At 32.6% G+C, this 21,324-nt stretch overlaps 1 protein-coding gene and 1 long non-coding RNA gene across 3 annotated transcripts; one reads left to right on the top strand and one right to left on the bottom strand.

Annotated features, from left to right (window-relative positions):
* Positions 1–1,792: 1,792 nt before the first annotated feature.
* On the bottom strand, positions 1,793–8,070 carry LOC128671488 (protein artichoke-like). Of its 2 annotated transcripts, XM_053747976.2 has the most exons (6): positions 7,798–8,070; positions 7,075–7,195; positions 6,313–6,535; positions 3,108–6,242; positions 2,767–3,023; positions 1,793–2,630 (listed from the first exon to the last, which is right to left on the bottom strand). In XM_053747976.2, exons 3-6 carry the CDS (start codon positions 6,473–6,475, stop codon positions 2,070–2,072), a joined length of 4,116 nt encoding a protein of 1,371 aa, XP_053603951.1. In that variant the 5' UTR covers positions 6,476–6,535; positions 7,075–7,195; positions 7,798–8,070; the 3' UTR covers positions 1,793–2,069. The 2 variants fall into 2 exon arrangements, with proteins under 2 accessions (XP_053603951.1, XP_053603949.1); XM_053747974.2 differs by lacking the exon at positions 7,075–7,195.
* On the top strand, positions 7,946–16,496 carry LOC128671489 (uncharacterized). The gene is made up of 3 exons (XR_008404851.1): positions 7,946–8,068; positions 9,813–9,961; positions 16,428–16,496. It is a non-coding gene; the product is annotated as an uncharacterized LOC128671489 (long non-coding RNA).
* The last annotated feature ends 4,828 nt before the right edge of the window (positions 16,497–21,324 follow it).

Here is a 21,324-nt window from a genome sequence, read left to right as displayed (position 1 = left end):
CCTCTAATTTTCCCGGTTTCTATCTGCCATTGAGCGTCGAAGCTCAGAGTCTACTGTCCTACTTTTTCTTCTCCCGTTTGCACGATCTCCAATATAAGAACCTAAATATTTGCGACTCACACTGAAAATAATTCTAAAATTGATTTGAAGTGAGCACTCTAAAATTTGTTTACAATTGGGCTTAGGGCGTTTGAAGAAAGTTTACTAACGAAGGAAACTTCTCGTTTGTTTGCCAATTTATTGTTCGAGTTTACATTTGTCAAACTATTATAAACAATTTATTAACACTCGGCAAACAACGATGTTCATTTAATGGGTGATAACTGTATTTTGCCTTCAACAACATGTACAATTTTTAGGGCGCCAATCCATTGCACACACCAGCAACTCCCAATACTTTAAACCTCAACTGAAAATCAACGATGCTGATCATGTAAAATAAATAAAAAAATAAATAATTGGTTATTCTAAACTATATGGTTGCGGTGACCACTTCCCATCAGATGGGTCACATGTCTGTTTGCTGCTTGGTTGTGTAAAACATTATAGAACCTTATGAAAAAACTATCTTAAACATTGCAAATCTGATTTTACTTTTGTCCAAATTTCATGGCGGCGTTCGCTTCAAGAAAGGTCGCCACATCCTGCTGCATTATACAAGCTTTATAATATAATTACTTGTACTGCACAGTATAATTTTAACTAGGTTTTTTGGAAGTATTGCTTGTTTTATCAAATACAGATATTAGATTTTAGTTATGCTCTAGTAAATAAACTGCTGGCTATGTAAATAATTAGACAAGTGGAGAAGTAATTCAAAATGCCACTAATTGACCAATGTTACACTAATTATCATAATTAGACCACGGGGCTATCATAATTATTGCTATATCAGAATTGGCATGATAATTATTGTAATTAATATTGACAGTTTAATTTTCTAAAAACAATGTTATTAATTATAACGGATGACAGTGTATTATTATGATATATAGAATAACTTGATGGTGCTACTAGGAAAGGCTCCCGGCGAAGTAACGCACATTATTTCTTACTTTGGGGCTAGTTCAATCTGTGTGATTTGTCCTAATATATTTATTTATTTATTTATTTATCGAATGCAATAAGATCTCTCTGACAGCAATAAAAAATATATCAAATAATTAATTTTTGTAAAAAATCTTGTTGAATTAACAGTCGTTGCTAGTAATTGCAACTTAATACAAGTTACATGGCTTTGTAACAAATTCAAGCTTCCTTAAGCTGCCTAAACATTAGTCATTCTATATGTCATTGTATCTAATTCTATCGAAATCACTCTAATTTTAATATTAGAAGAAAGTATATTATATATGTAAATAAAGTTAATCAGTTGAAAAACCGAATATATAATTAAATCTGTAGAAATCAATAAGCGAACACATAAATTGGCAGTCCCAAAAATAGCTCTTCTCGAGTATTACTTACATTACGCTATTCAAGTCACTTACTTAAATTAATTTGACGTTCTAAAGACCAACTTCAGGCTTACATCAAAGGAAGACTTTACTTCTTTCAATGGTTCTTCGTAATCGAGATACTGTTTTCGGGAAGTTATAAATACATAAAAATCCTTTCTAAAGGTCTTATTAACTCAATTTAAACTTTTAAAAGTTTCACCCATTGTTCATTTGTTATTATTTATAATAAAAATAATTTTATGTAGAAAACAATTTCCTGGTCAATCGGCATCGTGACATTATCTGGTATTATTGAAATAAAACAAAATGAGTTAACCATAGTAACAGTTTTATTTAATATTGAAAATTCTAATACTAAATTTTACTAAAATAATAATCTTTGAATTTTCTTATTACAAAATATCGACTAGCTAAGAACTAAACTATCTATGAAAACTAGCTTCTTATTCTAAATAAGCATCTATAACAAGTTGGTACTATTAATATTAATAAAACATGCCTATTAAGTAGTTTAGAATTTTAGATTTGACATTATTTTCTAGTCTAATTTCTAATAGACAACAAACTTTGTTTTAGGCATATGAGTATAATGTGTAACAATATTAAAATCTATTTTAAGTGGTCTATAGAATGTTTACGATTTTTGGTCATACCTAACAATATATTATCTGTAGAAGCAGTGGTAGAATGTTGTAAAATATCTTCCTTACTTTGCATTGAATGGTAATCATTCATTTCGCGCCAAGTTGGATCAGATTTAGCTATCCTTTTTCTCTCTTTTATTTTTGTATATAACAACACTGTTACCATAATAAAAAATACCACAAAACCTAGAGAACAACCCACGATCAAACCCATCCGACGATTTAATATTTGGGATATATCAAAAGGTTTTACTATTTTGGTTTTACCTGTAGTTTTTTCTTTAATTGTGTTAAACGAAATACATTCACTTGATGGCGATTGCATTAGAATTGCTGCAGCAATGTCTTGAGTAATCCTTGCTGTAATATTTAAATTAATATCAGCTGTTTTGTTGTATTCAAAATCTTCGACAGTTATAACGGGATCATCATACAAAGTAATAACGCAAACTACATAATTCGCATTCTGATCCAAATCCGTTAGGCGAGTTGATACCTCATTCGCATCCAAATATTTTGATTTCACCTGAAATTAAAAGATAGTTTGAGTTTGCAATAAATTTTCTACATTGCTCAATCGATGTTTTCTATGTTTTCGAATGGGTAATCCCTCAAGTAACCAGCAACTAAATACAGAAATTAAATTAATTACATGCACCTACCTCAGAGCTGACATCTTCACCGTAATATAAGATTTGTAGCGCTTTAATAGCGGTCCTGTTTCTTATAAACCACGAAACGGACACCGAGTTGTCTTTATGCTTGTCCACTGACAACTGAGAAATTATAGGAACATCGCATTTCTCTTTGGGATAATCGTCGTTGAGACAAGTTACTGTGTTTGACTTGATTATTTTTGGGTGATCTTGAATCCATATCCACGTATTATCTTTTTGACAATTACATATTAAAATATTATCTGAAAAATAATTGTATATAAGAATATTACTATAAAATATTTATATCGATTTTCATTGTAATATTTAAAATGTATTATACTAACCTTTTATAGAAATATCTTGAACGTGATTCTCTACAGAACTGAGCAACTCTATTGGTATGGCCTGAAGCTTATTATGGTCTAAGTCTATTTTTATAACTTTGTTCAAATTTCTAAAAGCCGTGACTGATATATATTTAATATTGTTATAGCTTAGGTGCAAAACTGAAAGTTCCTTCAAGTTTATTAAATCTTCATTAAGAATGTTTTGTAACTTGTTGTGGGAAAGGTCTAAAAGTTTCAAGTTGCCCAAGTCTTCAGCAAAAGATTCCATCGACTCGATGTTGTTATTAGATAAACATAATGTCCTTAATTTCGTTAACCCACGAAAATTACTCGCTTTTAGTTGTGAAATTCTGTTGTAACTTAAGTCTAAGTTTTCTAAAATGTTTAACTTTGAAAAAGGGCTTATAGATAATCGTCTTATTTTATTAAATTTTAAGTACAGGTGTTGCAAGCTAGTGAAAAATTCAAAAGTGATATCGTCAACATTGGTAATATTTGTGGCACAAATGTGTAATTCGTATAAGTTTGCTACAAGCGTATTATTGTCTGCTCTGTGATTTGAAGTCCATGAAACTGCAGGATTCTTACTTATATCTATGTTCACTAAAGAAATTTTGTTCTTTTTGTAAGTCATTAGAAAGTCGAAGTAAATTATGTCATTGTGAGAAATATTTAAATTTTGTATGTTAGGGAAAATTTCAAATATAACCGTAGGTAGATGATCAAGTCTATTAAAACTTACATCAAATGCTATTAATTCAGTAAATTCAACTTTTTTTCGCGATGTTATAGATTTGATTTCATTTTTCCTTAGTATCAAATATTTTAATTTAGTTAACGACTCTAGACCACTAAGTTCAATTCTTGGTAGAAGATTGTCAGCAATGTCTAATACTTCAATTTGAGTGAAGTTATGGAGAGTGTTATATGGCACATAGTCTAAAAAATTATTGCTTATATTAAATTCCGAAATAGAATTATGAACGTCAAATAATTTAATCGGTATTGAACTAATTATATTCTGTGCAATGTTCAGTCTTAGAAGATTTTTGTTATTTTTAAATGTGCCCTCAATGATGTGCTCTATGTTGCAGTGTTCCAAATATAGAAATTCTAAAAGGGGAAGTTGATAGAAAGATTTCAAGGGTAAATAATCTAATATATTGAATGACAAGTACAAATGTTTCAAACCTGGAATATTTATCGACAATAAATCACTAGCTCTTAAAGAATTGTTTTTAATAGAGAGAATCTTTAGATTATTCAGACCTTGGAATGTGTCATTTTCTATAAGTTGAATCTCGCAATTGTCCAAATAAAGTGAACTTAGTGGCAAGCCCTGTTGGAAGATATTTTTTTGTAATATTTGGAGAGGATTAAAAGATAAATTTAAACTCCGTAACTTTTTAAGAGAGTCGAAAGCCATATCAAATACAAAATATATCCTGTTACATGAAATGTCTAAATCTTCGAGTTCACTTAAACCAAAAAATGTGTAATTTGTTATATTACGAATTAAATTATTTTGCAGATTCAAATATCTCGTCAAATTTAAATGTTGAAATGAAAAATCATCGATAATAGAAAATTCATTGTGATTCAACTCTAGTCGCGTTATATGACTCAAATTTCTGAATATGTTTCGTGTTATGAATTTCAAATTATTATATTTCAAACTAAGATGATTTAATTTTTCCTGAGAAAGGAACATAAATGCACTTAGAAGAGACAAATTATTGTAATCCAAGTGTAATGTCAGTAAATTTGATCGTAATTTTGGCAATACATCATTGAAATCCACTAAATTGTTGTGTTGTAAATTTAAAAGCTTTAAATTAGACATTTTAATAAATGTTCCTGCCTCAATGAAAGTGATTTCATTATTGTTTAAATATATTTCTTCTAACTTAAGTGAATTTGTAAAATGATGCTTAGAGATTAGTCTAAGTTTATTATTGTTTAACCTAATCTCGCGTAAATTACCGAGAGAATCTAAGGTGTTATTACTTATATCAATAAAGTTGTTATTGTCTACTCTTATTTTCACTATATTCCTGTTGTTTACAAAAATATTATGTGGCACTTGATGAAGATAATTAAAATCTAGTCTTAATTTAGTCAGATTCATCAAATTACTAAAGCTCTCACTATGTATATTGCTAATGCTGTTTTTATCTAAATATATGGAACTTATTTTATAAGAATTAAAAAACGAATCTATTGGCACATCCAAAATGTTATTATGGCTAAGGTATACCTCGCCAAGAGATGGTAAATTAGAAAATAACCCATGTATATGATGTAAGTGGTTATGGCTCAAATCGATGTATTCTATTTTTTTATTATTATGAAACAGATTGGGGTTTAATATTTTAATTCTATTGTGGCTTAAGTCTATATTTTTTAATTCAGCTAACGAATAAAAAGCTCTGTAATGTATGTTGTGAATAAAGTTAAAATGAAATGATAATCTAACAAGGGACGGACAAAATTTAAGGCAGTCTTCTGAAATAAATTCAAAATTATTCGAATTAAGGTCGAGGTATTCTAGAGCAATCAAATCAGAATTTTCAACAATAGGGAAAGAAGACATTTCATTCCAAGCTAATCTCAAGGTACGAAGATGGCGTAACTTCGAGAGAGATGCAATAGGAAAGGCAGTAAGATTGTTTTCGCTCAAATCAATTTCCGACAGAGAAAGTTCTAAGCTAGAAAACGCTGAATCCGATATATCACGTATCACGTTCCCCTTTATGTTCAGTTTCATTAGCGGAAGACCATAAAAGCTGTAACTTGGTATATCCTCGATGTAATTAGAAGTAAGGTCTATTGACATCAATTTGAGCATGCCGGAGAACGCTTTTTGCGGTATAAATTTTATTTTGCTCGACACAATTCCCAATGTTTCAAGGCACTTTCTCAATGGCATAAATGTGTCATCAGCAATATCTCTTATACTGGTTCTCGATATGTGTATGTGTTTTATACAAACGCCTTGAGGTATGAAATGGGGTCCCAGGTTTTCTTCGTTGTCGTCGAGGTCAAATATAGATAATGAATGGATAAGCGAAGCCTTCTTTAGAGCATTTTTCACGTCTTTTAAGACAGTGTCCTGGCAATCTAAAAATAAACCTGTGAAACATTTTACATTTATTAATTTTAAATTTCTTTTGGCATAAATAGCTATATAATGTACCCTTACCTTCTTCAGACGTATAACAGGAACATTTATTGCTCCTTATTAAGTCGGTACACCCCAGGGTATTTTGAGCTCGCAAAATGGCGGGTAGAAACAGTAATAATGAAACAATTTTCCAAACGTCGCCATAATTTTTTTCGGTCCCAAAGCATAAAATCTCTTTCATAACTATGAAACTACATTATACTCAATGTTTATGACATTCTAGTATAAGCTTGATTATAACCTGAAACGAAATAACCATATTAAATAATTTATTTACAGAATTTGGGACTTATTTATTTTTTATTCCTGACTGTGGCCGCCAGCGCAGGCACCAAACCGATGATCGGTACTTCCATTCTGGGACCATTTCCTCCAAATTTATTGATATAAATACATATTTAAGGTAGATAGAATGAAATCCTTCATGACTGAGATCTCAGCTCGTCTCCGCGACGTAACGGGCGATCCAAGAGCGGGCAGTTTCCTTGCACAAAGGTTTACCATCTCATTACAGAGGGTTAATGTTGCCAGCCTTCTTGGAACCCTTCCTCTCGGCAACGTGCTGGAATCTCTTTGTTGTCAAAATAAATATACAAAACATAGAAAGAAAGATACAAAAACTGAACAGAAATTTTCAAACATCCTCACTCGGTGTATATATTTGAAAAAGCTACAATAGGCCTGAGTTTTACGAGGAGTCCCGTCAGGCAGTTTACGAGCTCACCGCAAGGCTGAGATTGTTACAGGTTCCCGCGAAAACGGACTGCATGAATAACTTACTTCACCAAATTATATCATGGACTCTTTAATAGAGGACAGTCAACCGCGTACCTAATTATCTTAGATCTTTATGCTGTGGTAATTGGGGCGAATTTCCATTGCACTTGGGTACATTGATGAGCTGTTGACAAGATTTCCGAATATTTCAATCATTTTTTGAACAAAACTGTTATTTTTAATTTGAAAATACTAGCTTATTTATTTGTGTATATATATATATATAATAATCTTGGTTTAAAAGTTAGGTATAGATTTACTACTGCTACACCTCAATGGAAATTTGGTTCAGCTGAATCAAAGCCACTTCTCTTAATGGTATGTATGATATATTCAGGAAAGAGAAATGAAAATTCAATGAAACTGCACAAACCAGACATTTTACGCAATATGAGGCAATAAGAATTGAGGCTATAATGCTACTCTTACAACAATGGGCTAATATTTATATGTATGTATATATCGGGTAATTAACCGATTTCACTACAAAATAAATCTACGAAAAACTATCAATATATATTATATTAATGAATAATATTATTTTAATGCATTTGGCACAGCAATAATAAAATTTTAATAAAACTTTCAACAGAATATCCTCAGTTACTCTACCTCTAATCTAAACAATTCCATTCAAGTTTAGTGAATAAGCATGAAAGTTTATTTAGTTATTACCCTTATAATCTAACTCAAAAAGTTTATATAATGAAATATTTATAAACTCACCTAGCTTTGCGCGGACATGGGCACTAATTACAAAACACGCTTATTCCGTCCGTGTTAGGGTCCATTTTGGAGACGTCGAATCGCAAGAGGGGTGGTTCGAAGTGCGCCTGTCCTGTCGCACTGGCGGTATACCACGCGTGAAATAAGCCGAATTTCAATCAGATTGGAGTTTTAAACAATCCAGTTGGTTTTATGTGTGTATTCGCGCAACAGAGAACGCCTGGGGTCATTAGAAAGCTCCACTGAAGACTGCCGCGGCGGCGCGCGCTCGGTAGGTCACCCACCCGTTGTTGCGGCGCCCCCGACCCACTATTATTATACTTTTATGACGAATCGGATTTTGCTACACGAACACCCGGCTTTGTACTGCTGTAAACGTATATACATTTATCTTGTAGCTCCTGAATACTTTCATATGTGAAACGCTTCGCGGAAGCCCGTTTTCGGGTTTTTCTTAGTTTTATTTCGGCACTATTGCGGAAGCGAATAAAGTTTATTTCATGTCAACGTATAAATAGCCCTGTTTCAGTTAATAAAATATTTATGGACTACCGTTATGACAACTGTGATTTTCGTTTAAAATGAATACGTTAAACATAATACATTATTTAATTTTTTTTGTGTACTTTTATTTTTACCTAAAAAATACCCCTAATATATTATTATTTACTAATAACAGGAAACATTTGAATACAGCTTTATGAAGAAAGTTTATAATCTGTTTTCCAGTATATTATTTTTCTTCAAGTCTAAAGAGAAAAAGATTTTTCTTTATATGTCACTAGCGGCCCGCCCGACTTCGCTCGGGCAAAAACACAATAAATTATACACCTAAACCTTCCTCAGGAATCACATTATCTATAGGTGAACGAAATACCTCAAATACCTCATGAAAATCCGTGTAGTAGTTATTGAGTTTATCGCGAATAGACAGACAGACAGACACGGCAGACTAATAAAAGTTTAGCAGACATACCACAGGGACCACTAAATGGCAACATATTTAATTTCTAGGAATAGGTCACAATGCCATGTTTTCATTAGAGCCTGTAAAAAGGATAAAAGCTCTCATGAGACTTACATTATTCATTCAGCCTACGATGTTATACTCTTTGACGGCTTAATTAGAATAAGCCTTGTTCGTTGCAAAAGTAAATTATTTTATGACGTTTCACGATTAAATATTTACAAATTAGAGGGAAAATAACCTTAAATATGTTTGGAAAATTATTATTTTGGTGTAAGATAGTAATTATTATTTTACCATGCTATTTTTTATATAAAAATGTTACATATTTCCTAAATATTGGGATACAATGTTGATATAAAATTTTGAATACACCAGACAAATTTTATCATGATATTGTCATTACCAAACTCACGCTAACACACATTCAAACTATTGCTTTTCGAATATTACCGGAATTTAATTGACATACATATATGCAACATATGACACCATTCTTATTACTAATAACATTCATCAGTAAAGTTTTAAATTATGATTATTGAAGATCAGCTGAAATGCCTACACGCGGAGCCTACTCGAGCCGCAGCTCGTAGCCTCTTCGTAGCTCGTAGAACTTGCTATGAATAAGAGAAGTGAAAATAAATATCCGTGACCTTTTGTTTGAAAGAAAAGACGTCATTATATTCGAAAACCTTTTTATATTAACATGATATTATCTTGTTTCACTTAATATATTTCAAAGCTTCATTCGTTTCTTTCGTAGTCGTATTCCTCATGGCTAAGGGTAGTGGTGATTACGTGGAATGAAACACATACATCAATTTCTTGGCACTATTAATGGAGTGGTGTTTTCTAATTTAAAATTACGCTTCTTCTTTTCGATTGTGTCAATTGCTGATACTAAGAACCATCTAGAATTTTCTTCTATTTATCTATGTTTGAAATATGTAGATAAGTTTATAATAAAATCTTACATTTTCATATAACAATCTAAAATCACAGTGAACACACTGGCTGATTACGTAAAATTGAATTTTAATTTCAGAACATGGTCGCTGAAACTCCTAACAACACAATTCGAGTATACAGCGTGTTGTAATATTATGAAGTTTCAAACTCCACAATGAGCAGACATGTTGTAGCAACATTGAGTTTATTGAAAATTTCTGCATCTGATAACCAAGCGGGATATAGGTAAGATGACATACACAAATAAAAAACAGATACAAATGTTTCCTAAGTATTTATTTTCGGTTCTCTCTCATTTAAGCATATTCCCGGTAGCTTTCTCATATGTTGTCGTTCGTCGTCATTCCTTAAATCAGTAATATCTGAGCGGGCAGAGTCCGCTTTTTTATTTTTTATTTACTTATTTTCTATGAATATTCGGTATATACATATGCGGTTAGCCTATAAACAATAAAAAAAGACTCCGATGAAATGAAAACCACCTCTTTTGGTGAAGTCCGTTAACAAGCCGTCCGTCGTTGAATATGTAAAACTACTGATAAAGCGGCTGTCTAGTTAATTCTAACTGTACTAGGCAAGCTAAGAGACCAACCTATGTAATATAATATGAATATAGTAATTTGAAAAAGTAGGTATCTAATAGACTGTATGTAACATATCGAACAGATAGCGCTAAAAATTGTGTTTTACATGTTTTGCATGTTTAACTGACCACAATTATATCAGCCAGATTTATCTGGCAGTTAATTTTATCTATCAGATTACGGTATTTAATTAGAAAGTTGTAACATAAGCCCTAATTCGTGAAATTAATGTATGCAATAGTTTCGTATTAAGAATATAATTTTACTGCTATTTTTTTACGTTACATCCAGACATATGTCATCACACGTGATGAGATAATAAAGACGACGAAAACCAAGAATGTTAGGTATAGTAAGAAGTTAAGACTATCTGTCTGTCTTTATTTCCTGCCTGTCAAGACAGAACACTGTTTATAATACTACTTTTAAAACCCATCTTCGCGATACAATCATTTATAGTGACAGCCCTGTTTTTCTTTGTTAAGATGTTATTTTACGACAAAAAACTTGGCGAACACAAACGTAAGTTTCGACTGGTTCATTAACCTTTATTTATTATGTTGCGGAATTAACACATAATTTGAAAAAAAAAAAAAAACATTAGCTGCGAATAAAATTGAGTTGCCTCAAAAAAAAATTACTTTTGTAAAACTAAATTGATGTGAATTGATCTAAATCGAATCGAACGATAACTTTTACGTTGAAATAAAATTAAAAAAACGATAACTAAAATAAAAAATCTTTAACTTTTATATAAGGTTAGTTTAAGGAATGTCTTAAACTTTAAGTACTAAAATTCTAATCAAATTTAGTTATGAGTTCCATGTCGTGTAATGGAGAATAACAGAAGTATTATTTGACGTAATCTATTCCTAAGAATATATATAAATAAACTGTAACTATCCAAATAAATACAGTTTATTTGATGGCACAAATTTAGAAGTGCCTATAAATTTAGACTTTAGAATCGTCTAGACTACAATTCCAGGAATGAGGTCAGTCTGAAAAGCTTTTACTAAACCTTTTATTTTTACAGAAACTGCCACTTCTTTTATATAAGTCTTTAACGATTTATATTTACTTGTATAGGTACTTTAGTCTTGCTATTTTTATAAAGATGCTAGTTTACGTTACGGAACCCACGAATAAACTAATACAATACCGCGTCTTTACGTAGTAGATAGAGCCAGGAGTCGCAAAACTCAAGGGTCACGTTTAGCTGGACCACGTACACTTATTGATAAACTGAGATCCTCAAATAGGAACTCTTTACCCATATCTATTATAAAGAATTTTCGGTGTGTTCCCATGAATTTTAGAAACTGTGCAGGAAGATGCAGCTGGTAAATTCTGTTTTACTTTAGCTTTCAACCAAATATGTAACTGAGCTCATAAACGTAACATATAACCATAGTCAACCTTATAGATAGTAGCGACAGCAACGTAAACAAGCATCCAACTATTTATAGGGTAGGCAGTCGGAAAGATACGAGGGTTCGATTGTTGATTCAAACGACTTGTCCTGACGGGCCGTTGATATGTACGCGTTGTCACGACCCCGGCATTAGAGATACGGCGCGGCATAAATTTGCCAGTCGGATCTGTGAATTAAGTGGGCTTTTATTTGTAGCGTCACGTGCCGCGCGCCTTTTAGATCCTACGCCTATTTAGATGGTAATAAACTTTTGAACACTCACTGAAAGGAAACCGACATGTCCCGCTGAAACTGAATTATTAAGAAAAACATTGTTGAGAGTTTCGCTAATACCTGATATTGGATTGTATAAGGAAAACACGATTATTTAATAAAAAAAAATCAAAATATAGTTTATTTCTAGCATATAACAAATACATTCGGTATGCGTGATTTGACAAAAGAATAGTGGACTCCTGTTCACTATTCTTAATGCCTAAGCTAGGAAATACATGTACTTCTTAACTTCAGTATTATGTATTGGAACTGCCTAACTAGATCTTAAAATAGTAACTTTGTACAATGGTTTGTTGTTACTTACTTAAAAGTTGTGCAATAATATCAAATGTGTGTTCGTTTACTCACTAGTGATATTGTTTCATTGTTTGTTTGTGTTTTGTTCAATCCTATTGATACAGTGTATCGCGTTGTGAAGCATTCTAACACTCACTCAGGACAGCGGGTAAGGAATATTCAAATGTATTGATCTAAAGGTAGGCTAGATACTTCGGGAGTTCCCCGAACTAACCGGGGTTCCTATGGGGATTTTAGAATGAAAAGTATTGAATCATCCCGGTTTTACGAAGCCTTTCCATAGAAATGGATCTTGTTGTATACTTCCAAATATCGACACAAAGTTTCGCCTTCATTACACGGCCGGCCAGAGCAGGATTGCTATGTTTTTAAGACATCTAAGTTGTCCATATAATACACAAGTAGTCCCATGTTAGATCTAGTACTACAGTTAAGTTTTGATTTTCTTTTCTACTTAAAATATTTTTTTTATTTATCTCAATTGCAAAATATTTAAGATCCTTTCAACAAAGCGAGGGATGGAGCGGTACCTAAAGGGTTCACACGTACGGAACACGGTGCAATTTCCTTTTGTGGCGGTCATTCGTTAAATTTTCATCGAGCGGCAGACCCGGACGCGCATCTCCACGCGCAGACTTTATTATTTAATTTCAAGCGGATATTCCGCGTCCATAAATAAGGTAAAGTAATACAAACTAAATGTTGTTGTTTGTATTCTGAACACTGTAAGTATTATTTTGTTCGTATAAATGGAATTATTTTAAAACTTTGAATCGTTTTCTGTCGGATATTTGTAACATACCGCAAAAATTGACCTCATAACTCCAAGGGAATACAATTTTTGTTCGTAATTATAGTATATATCAGGAATTGAATATTTTAAATGTTATTATTATATATTTTTAACAACTACCACATCAATTGTTTTATAGACAAAATGGAAAATATATACTTTTTACTGATACTTCGATATTTGGAACCTGTATACAAATAACTAAACTAGCAAAACTTCAAATAATACAAAGTACACTGCCATGTCAAATTTTACACAGAACCAAGTCGCCGTTACATAGCTAGTGAATGTCATCAATAAGGTAAAGTATCCTTAAGTAATTAGAATAAGTTTGGGGCTTCCTCCGTCATACTGTTACAGGACAGTTCCCAAGTCCGTGTTGCTTATACTATTATCGGTTTTGAACTTCCTCGATGGTCCCACGATGTGAGTCGAAAATCCCCTTTATTATAATCCTATATTCTTGAAATAATCTCACCAATCTTTTCTCTCTCATTCTTACATACGCGGTTGTGATGCGAATGCGACAAACCTAGAGGTTCACTCGAAAAATATAATTGTTAATATAAGGCAAAGTGATGAAGGGAATGCTTGTTGTTTATCAGCTGAGAAAGCTTTCCCTTACCTTACTTTTTTATCTCCTCGCTTCTCACGACGTCGGACGAGAGTATAACCACACGTCAAACTTCTCATATCACCTAACCATAAATGGGTTTAACCCAAAGCTAGTTTTACGCCGGACCAGAAACTGGGAAATACTGGTCCTTAACGTGTCTCACCTCTACACCTGACTGACAGATATATGTTACGATAAATATTGTTTCTGCGTCGTATTGTAGTCTGCAGTATCAGGACCTGCGATTTTAATGCAATGTCCTCTTTTTAATAATGTTGTAGTCGAGTTATGGAACTATAGCATGGTCTTTAGGAAGTATACGAATGGTAGAACGCGCACAAAGAGCAAGTTCTCTCCTCTAAACAAAAGCTCCATATAGTTAGCAATCGTGGGATCATAGACAATTTTATCTTTCTATGCTTTTGTTGCAATTTTATATATCATTGATATTTTTTTATCTTGTGTTATGTGACTAGACACGAAGTAAAGTGCAGGTGCAAAATGACAAAAATGTTAGATCTGACGAACAAAATAGAACAATTTAGAAAATTAATTTTGTTTCAAATATTATCTAACACAAATAACGCCCACATTGGGCCATAAATAAATTTATTGCTCTTAAAATTACTTTCTACCATATAGCTCTATTTGTTTTTTTTTTCGCAAAATATAGCAAAAGATATGGTATTTATCGGCGAATTTATTCCATGTAGTCCCTACCAGTCAACCATTAAACCTCTTATTGGAATTATAGCACATAAAATATTGAGATGTTATGAAAATACAACTCGAACATTTCTGATTGCTTTCCCCATAGTCTGGTCACGTTAGAGATGTAATTTTACAAAAAAGGGTGATTGTAAAGTACTGGCCAATTTGGAGCGTCTGCAGGACTCGCGGACGCCAAGGAGGTACTAAACGAGTTAACTTTTCCCATTTATACCCACATTATTCCTATTAACTTCGTCGCCGGTCTAGAATATGTACCCACTTTTAAGTGCTTCAGCTAATTACAGGTACTTTAATTAACGAGTTGTATCATTATTCTAATCTCGCCTTGAGAACTTATTTAAAGTGAACTTAGAATTAACGCGAGACGAATCTATTTACATATTTTCGTGACTTTGAACTTTGAAGGTTTGAATAAGTGTTTCTTTTTGCTTTGTCTGATTTTCTATGTATTATAATGGGTTTCACTACTAATGAAATTGAGATCTTGACTTTAAATTTTTTGCCGGCGGTAAATGATTCACTGCTTTCAATATGTACCTATATTCAAATTATTATTAGAGAACGAAATGATACACGTCGATACTACACGACGGAAATCTGAAACGCTAAAGTGGCTGTAGTATGTAGACTTAGTATTTTAGCGACTAATATCGCTAAAATAGTAAATCTACATTTGTAGCCAGCATTTACGTTAAAATAAATGCAGATAGCTATATTTTTAAGGGGCTGCATATTACATGTTTCCACTCAATTTTTCTATTCATGTTCTCAAACCAGTTGACTATGTCGAAAAGAAGTAAGTATCAATAGAAATGAAAACGCAGTGTTATGTTACAAAACTAACTCGAGCGCTTGTTAATGTTTAAGAGATGAAGGAATAAAAATGTCCAAAATTGATTATTCGTGCTTGCAGTCCAGGCTTGCAGTGGCAGCGGGCCAAGTCATAACTCAAGTGGAAACCGAAGCCAAATCTAAGCCAGTTTTTGAGATTGAACGTATCTAGTTTCGTTTTTGATTTTTGACTCATGCACTTTTATATTTAGTTTTGTTATTACAGTTTTTACCTTGTCAATTGCTATTCTTATATTATTATTTTATATATTTTGCGTATATATCTATACGCAAAAATAATATACTTATTTACTTTATTATATAGTTTGACTTAAGTATGAAAACTTCAAACAAAAATTATAACCGAATGGATTAAAAAAACTACCTGTGTCTCAAAGTTTCATTCCAGTGTTGAGCGTTAACGTAACTATATAGTTTTTAATTATATTTGTGTACCAAATTTCATTGATATATTTAAAGAATTGGAATGTCCATTACTTGCTTGATTAATAGTGGAAAACGAATAACACACGGGCGAAACGAGAGTATGACACTTGAAGTTCGATAGCTCAAAAATTTGATAATATCAATTGCGTGCTAGTTATCAAGTTTATATAAATATTTCAGAATAAAAATTTATTTTCCAAACGTAAAAGAAAATCGCTTTGTCTGACGCATAACAACGCACTTCTCCCTTACGTACAGAAACATGAGAGTACATTATATATAAAAATCCTTTCTAATATTCGAATTAGAATTTTCTAATATTTATTAGAAGTTAAAAAGTAAATAAATATACATCAACGTACAGTGAAATCCACGTTCAGCGTTTCCTCCATTTTTACAAAACAATTTCATATTTTAAAGCAGCATAAGTATAGATACTTTAAAATTCTAGTGTAAAATCCAGTCTGCCTTAGGTCCATATGTCTCATGAATAATTCAGAGGCCGCAGTGTCCCGCCGGTGACATATAGCTACCACACACGTCGCTAACCTGTATACGGACAGACAGATGCCGTATCTACATACATTGTGCATTGCAAATCGCCACCCGCTCATGAAAGATGGATTGTTTCACTTTTGAATGTAATTTGTTATAATTAACACTTGCCTTTGCACTTCCAGCCATATCGTGAAATGCCCATGTGTCGTTGGCCAAATTGTCAAACGTTAAGCGTTGAACCATATATCCAGAGTTTGATGGCCTAATCATCAAGAGCCAATTCTATGATCGGGCCTCGACACAAATACAAACTAAGATGGATTGGAATCATGCCTGAATGCTGTTGCCTCTAAGCTGCTTTGATCTGTGCCTCTGACGCATAAAACGACGTCAGAATATCTAAGCTGTTATGATCGGTAAGTATAATTAGATTCTTGAAATATTGGCAAAATGTTTTGAGATTATAATCTACTTAAAAAAAACACGTTATGTTTACATTACATAAAAGCAAACCTAAATTCTAAAAGCCAAAAGAATAGGTACAAATAATCTGAACTTGCATAATCATTTATTTAAGCGTTCAATTTTATATAATCTCTTAGATAATGCCCGCTGAAATAACCTTAAAATACATCCATCTTATTAACTTACTGATACCTTAAGGATAAATGAGTGTTCCGCAGTGATTGCCCCAAGCAACTGGCCTTGGTTCCATTTTTCTTGTTGGTTGGTGGTTTACTTGTATTTTTCTTTGAGTAAAGATGTTTAAGCCAAGCGACTCGGATAAATTAGACATCGTCTTTTTGTTTACGTTTTGTTATTTTCTCTTCTATTAGCTATGTTTCCGGATAACATTTCTCGGAAAATTATGATCCGTAAGAATATATTCCACGTAGGTAAATAGCTATTGATATTATTAATAAGGATGTTATCCGCTGATAAAAAAAGCTTTTATTTTTATTATCAAGACTACAAAGACGAGTAAGAGTATAAATGTATAATACGTATAACATGTTTATACGTATTATACTAATTTAGAAATCTAGTCAATACTTAAGTAGGTCATACAGGGTTAGGTACTTGAAAAACGCCAGTAAACTTAAAGGTTAAATTGATTGAATTATATCGTCAAGAATAACGCTTAAGCAACGAGTTGTTATAATTCGTTAAATTTAACTTTCATATAAAAATAAGTATTGATTTAAGTTTTTGTTTCAATGTTTATGTTCGCTTGTTGTTCGGGCAAATACCCTAAAATTCCTACGTCTATGTTTCCAACATAGACGTAGGAATTTTAGGGTAAGACAATTAAATTTGTTTTTTTTTTCATTTACGAAACAAAAAGTCTTATACCTATTTCTAATTAAACGCTACATAATATAGAAAAATCAATTGCATTATCTTGCATATACATATTTCCATATTAATAATATTTAAAGAATGTATAGAGAAAAGATTTTTATTTTTGTTTGCAATTAATAAACTCAAAAAGTTGTTTTTGAGTTTATTCATTGCAAAGAGCAATGGTGATTGATTGCGTATGGTTTTACCCAAGCGAAGCCAGGTCAGGGTACTAGTATGTGAGACCCTTCTCTGTTTTCCAATAGAGAAATAAAAGGTAAAGAATTTGTAGCTCTCTTAAACTAAAAAAGATAAATGTATCTGAAAAAATATATATATTCCCTATTTTCCAGGAAGGATCATTATTATCTATTTATTTGTTATGTCAAAACTCGAAAAACAAACGTTGTTTATGTTCTCAGCTTTTTAGTTGCTGCTATTAGGTATAATTATGTTACCTATATACTGTATGCTATTGCCTACCAAAGTTCATCGAAATCGATCTAGCGTTATAGTCGTGAGAGCACGACACAAGAATAGACACTTTCCTATTAGTAATACTAGTTCTGTATATATGGATATACAGAACAGTATTACAACACGATTCGGCAACAGTTGCTTTGCCTGCTACCTATATCATAAGGCAAAATTTCAAAAAAATCTTAACTTAATAGGTAAAACTATATATAATTGTAACTATATATAACTAATATATGTATAACTTAATAGTGGAGTTTTATAAAAATATTGTTGTTTCTTAGAAAAGTTTAAAAAGAAAGATTTTTTATCGAAATAGGCCAATCTTTACTGACAAAGTAATCTGTTCAAGAATAACTGCTTTCATAAATAATATTTATTGTATTTATGTTCACCTAAGTATATTTGCTTCTGTATTTGTGTACATCGGACCCGCGATATAAGCTTGGAGCTTAATGTGGGCCTTTGAGTGTTGTCCATTTATATATTATAGGGCTAATCTTAATATGTATGATTAAAAAAAATCGCACTTGGCCGTTTCTTTAGAGCTAAATCAGCAAAAGATATCCCAAAGAATTGATAGGTGCTCTTAATGAAATAGGTTTGTGTTCTCGTAACAGATGATATTTGAATGAGTCCTCTGTATGGAATACATACGTTCAATTTACGACCACTCAACTTTCTCGGTTGAAGCCATAAGTTTTAAACTACTTATAAATTTAAACGCTGACCAAAGCAGAGTTCAAATACTCAGGTGAAATCAAGAATGCTGGTGCGACTTCGAGCCGATAATATTTTAATGTCTTGGCTTATTGATTCTTAGAAAATATATCATACATAAAAAAAAGTTGGTATAGACAAAGCAGGTTTTGAAACTTTCAAACGTCATAATATTCTAGGTAGGTACTGTTGTTTTACAATACAATTTTTAATCAGCCATTCTATAGCAATATTACAATTGATAAGAATCAATTGTAATATTGCTAATACTGTTGTCAGATTGTTTTTAAGTCGCCGACATTTTTTTTCGACTATCATCATTAATGGAAAGACGAGTCAACTAGTGTGTGTCTCCTTACGATGTTCTACCTACACCGGAAGAATAGCGCGTGCCGCGTTCTAATTGAAGATATCGCCATATACTTAGTGACTTGTAAAATATAGTCATATACGATGTAACAATTCGAAAGCGGATTCTGGGCTACGATATTTTATAGCGACGAAAGAAACCCGAAATAAAATTAATGAAGTTGTACACCATTGTTAACTAATTTTCATCTTACTTAATCCACAATACCTTTTCTAGCCCTACATCATGGAGTATTATTATGAAGAGTGTATCGTTTATACAAGTTTCGGCATATATTGATTAATGGTCCATCGGCACGCAACAATTTGGGCAGGTGCTAGCCTGTCAGTTCAATGATAATATACTGTGTGTCTAACCCCTTGAGATATAGAATATATGGGCAAAGGTTAATCACTTTTCATAGCTCAACGAGTTTTACTGTTTTTACAAAATATAATGTCATATTCTTTCTTCCACACACATACACAAATAACGTTTCACTCAAATTTTACCGATTCCGTTGTGATTTTACGATCTGTCACCTGTTTGACTTCAACCACCTTTTTGGGACCTTTAATACCGAGACCTTTTTAGGAATGATATTATGGCCAACTAACTATAAGTTGCCTACAAAATGTATGAAAATTTGGAACGGTCCTATTCCAGAAAGGAAATTACACGCAATATGCGGCCTATGTGGCGTGATAGAGTAATCAATCAAACAAGATTGCATACATACATACCTACTTACCTACTTTGTAACATCGGTTGAATGCTCATCATCTCAGACACATAAAATCCACTGACTGCTAGTCATAGGCCTTTCCTAAATTTCGATTGAACGCAGCTTGCGTCTGTCTTTCTGCGACTTTGAGGATGTAATCACACTATCTGGTTGGTGAACGTCCACCACTACGTCTGCCAATACGTTTATAAGTATATTTATAAGTATAAGTACCGACTTCATACATTTCCCTGTGGATTATTATCGTTAATACCTCATAATTTATGTCGATTAAAATATACCAATTGGGGATTTATAGGGGGATAAAGTAAACTGCCATGTGAGGAGCTTAGTACACCGATATATGGGGCATTTGAAATGTCTAATTGTACGGCTCGCCACCCCGCCCCAGTATGGGCACAAAATTATATGTCCGTCAATGATTCTCTAACAAATATCGGAAAACTAGGCATTTTATTCTAAGTATTATTTTATGCTTTACTTCTAATGATATATATGCTTGTTTATAAGACTATCATCATCAGGTATTATAATGTTTACAGCTGGGGCACTGGCTTTTATTTCTTTACGTATTACACAGCATAACAGTAGAAATATAAAACTTACAAATGAATGGATAAAGAGTATGGACTATGACGCACCGCGCGGGTGCAATGCGTATTGTTGTCGCTTTAGTGACTGCAAATACAGATGGGACCAACGGTAACAAATATCATATTGGTACCAATTATCGGACGTTCAGCGGCTGAGGAAGAAACCGGGAAAACCAGACGAGAAAGAGATTGGTACCAAAAATACTAACTAGTATTTTTGGTCTATAATCTCTGGACTACTACTAGTAGTCTACTATGATGATTAGAAGAATAATATGTCGGGTCGAAATGGAAAGTTGATTTGGTGATATTATATTTTATACGTACATAGTCGGGGGCAGATAAAACTAAACTACCGCCCTCTTACCATTGTTAAAAGAGGTGAGACAGGTTTGTCTGCCCTCGACTGTACTTCATCATTTGCCTCAACTTGTACGGTCAGGCGATCATCTTGAGTCGGCGCAAATTATCTGTTCTTTCCATAATCCCCTGATCTGGTCGTACTCATATAATATTGTGTATGTACTTATAATATACTATAGCCAAGCACGTGAAATCGATTAATGAGAGTGCGAAATAGGGCGCCTCTGCGATATATATTAATCCCTTTTGGTTGATATCATCAATACGAGTAATACGTTGTGCTCCCCCACTGGCGTTTTGGGGTGAAATTTATCTGTTCTAATAAATTACAGAACCTTAGTTAAATAAACACAATGTTCGCACCATATTTTTCATTCTGACGCAACCCGGAATGTTGAGATATCTCTAGAATTCCGAATAGTTACCGCTCCGGGATTTATTTTGAGCTGATATACTCGTAAATATCCATGAGGCTGTTGATGAAAAATATT

The sequence above is a fragment of the Plodia interpunctella genome, chromosome 7, assembly GCF_027563975.2.
Source record: "Plodia interpunctella isolate USDA-ARS_2022_Savannah chromosome 7, ilPloInte3.2, whole genome shotgun sequence".
In the NCBI taxonomy this organism is placed as follows: domain Eukaryota; kingdom Metazoa; phylum Arthropoda; class Insecta; order Lepidoptera; family Pyralidae; genus Plodia; species Plodia interpunctella.
The sequence above is the reverse complement of the archived record's forward strand: the minus strand, read 5'-3'. Positions and strand labels throughout refer to the sequence as shown.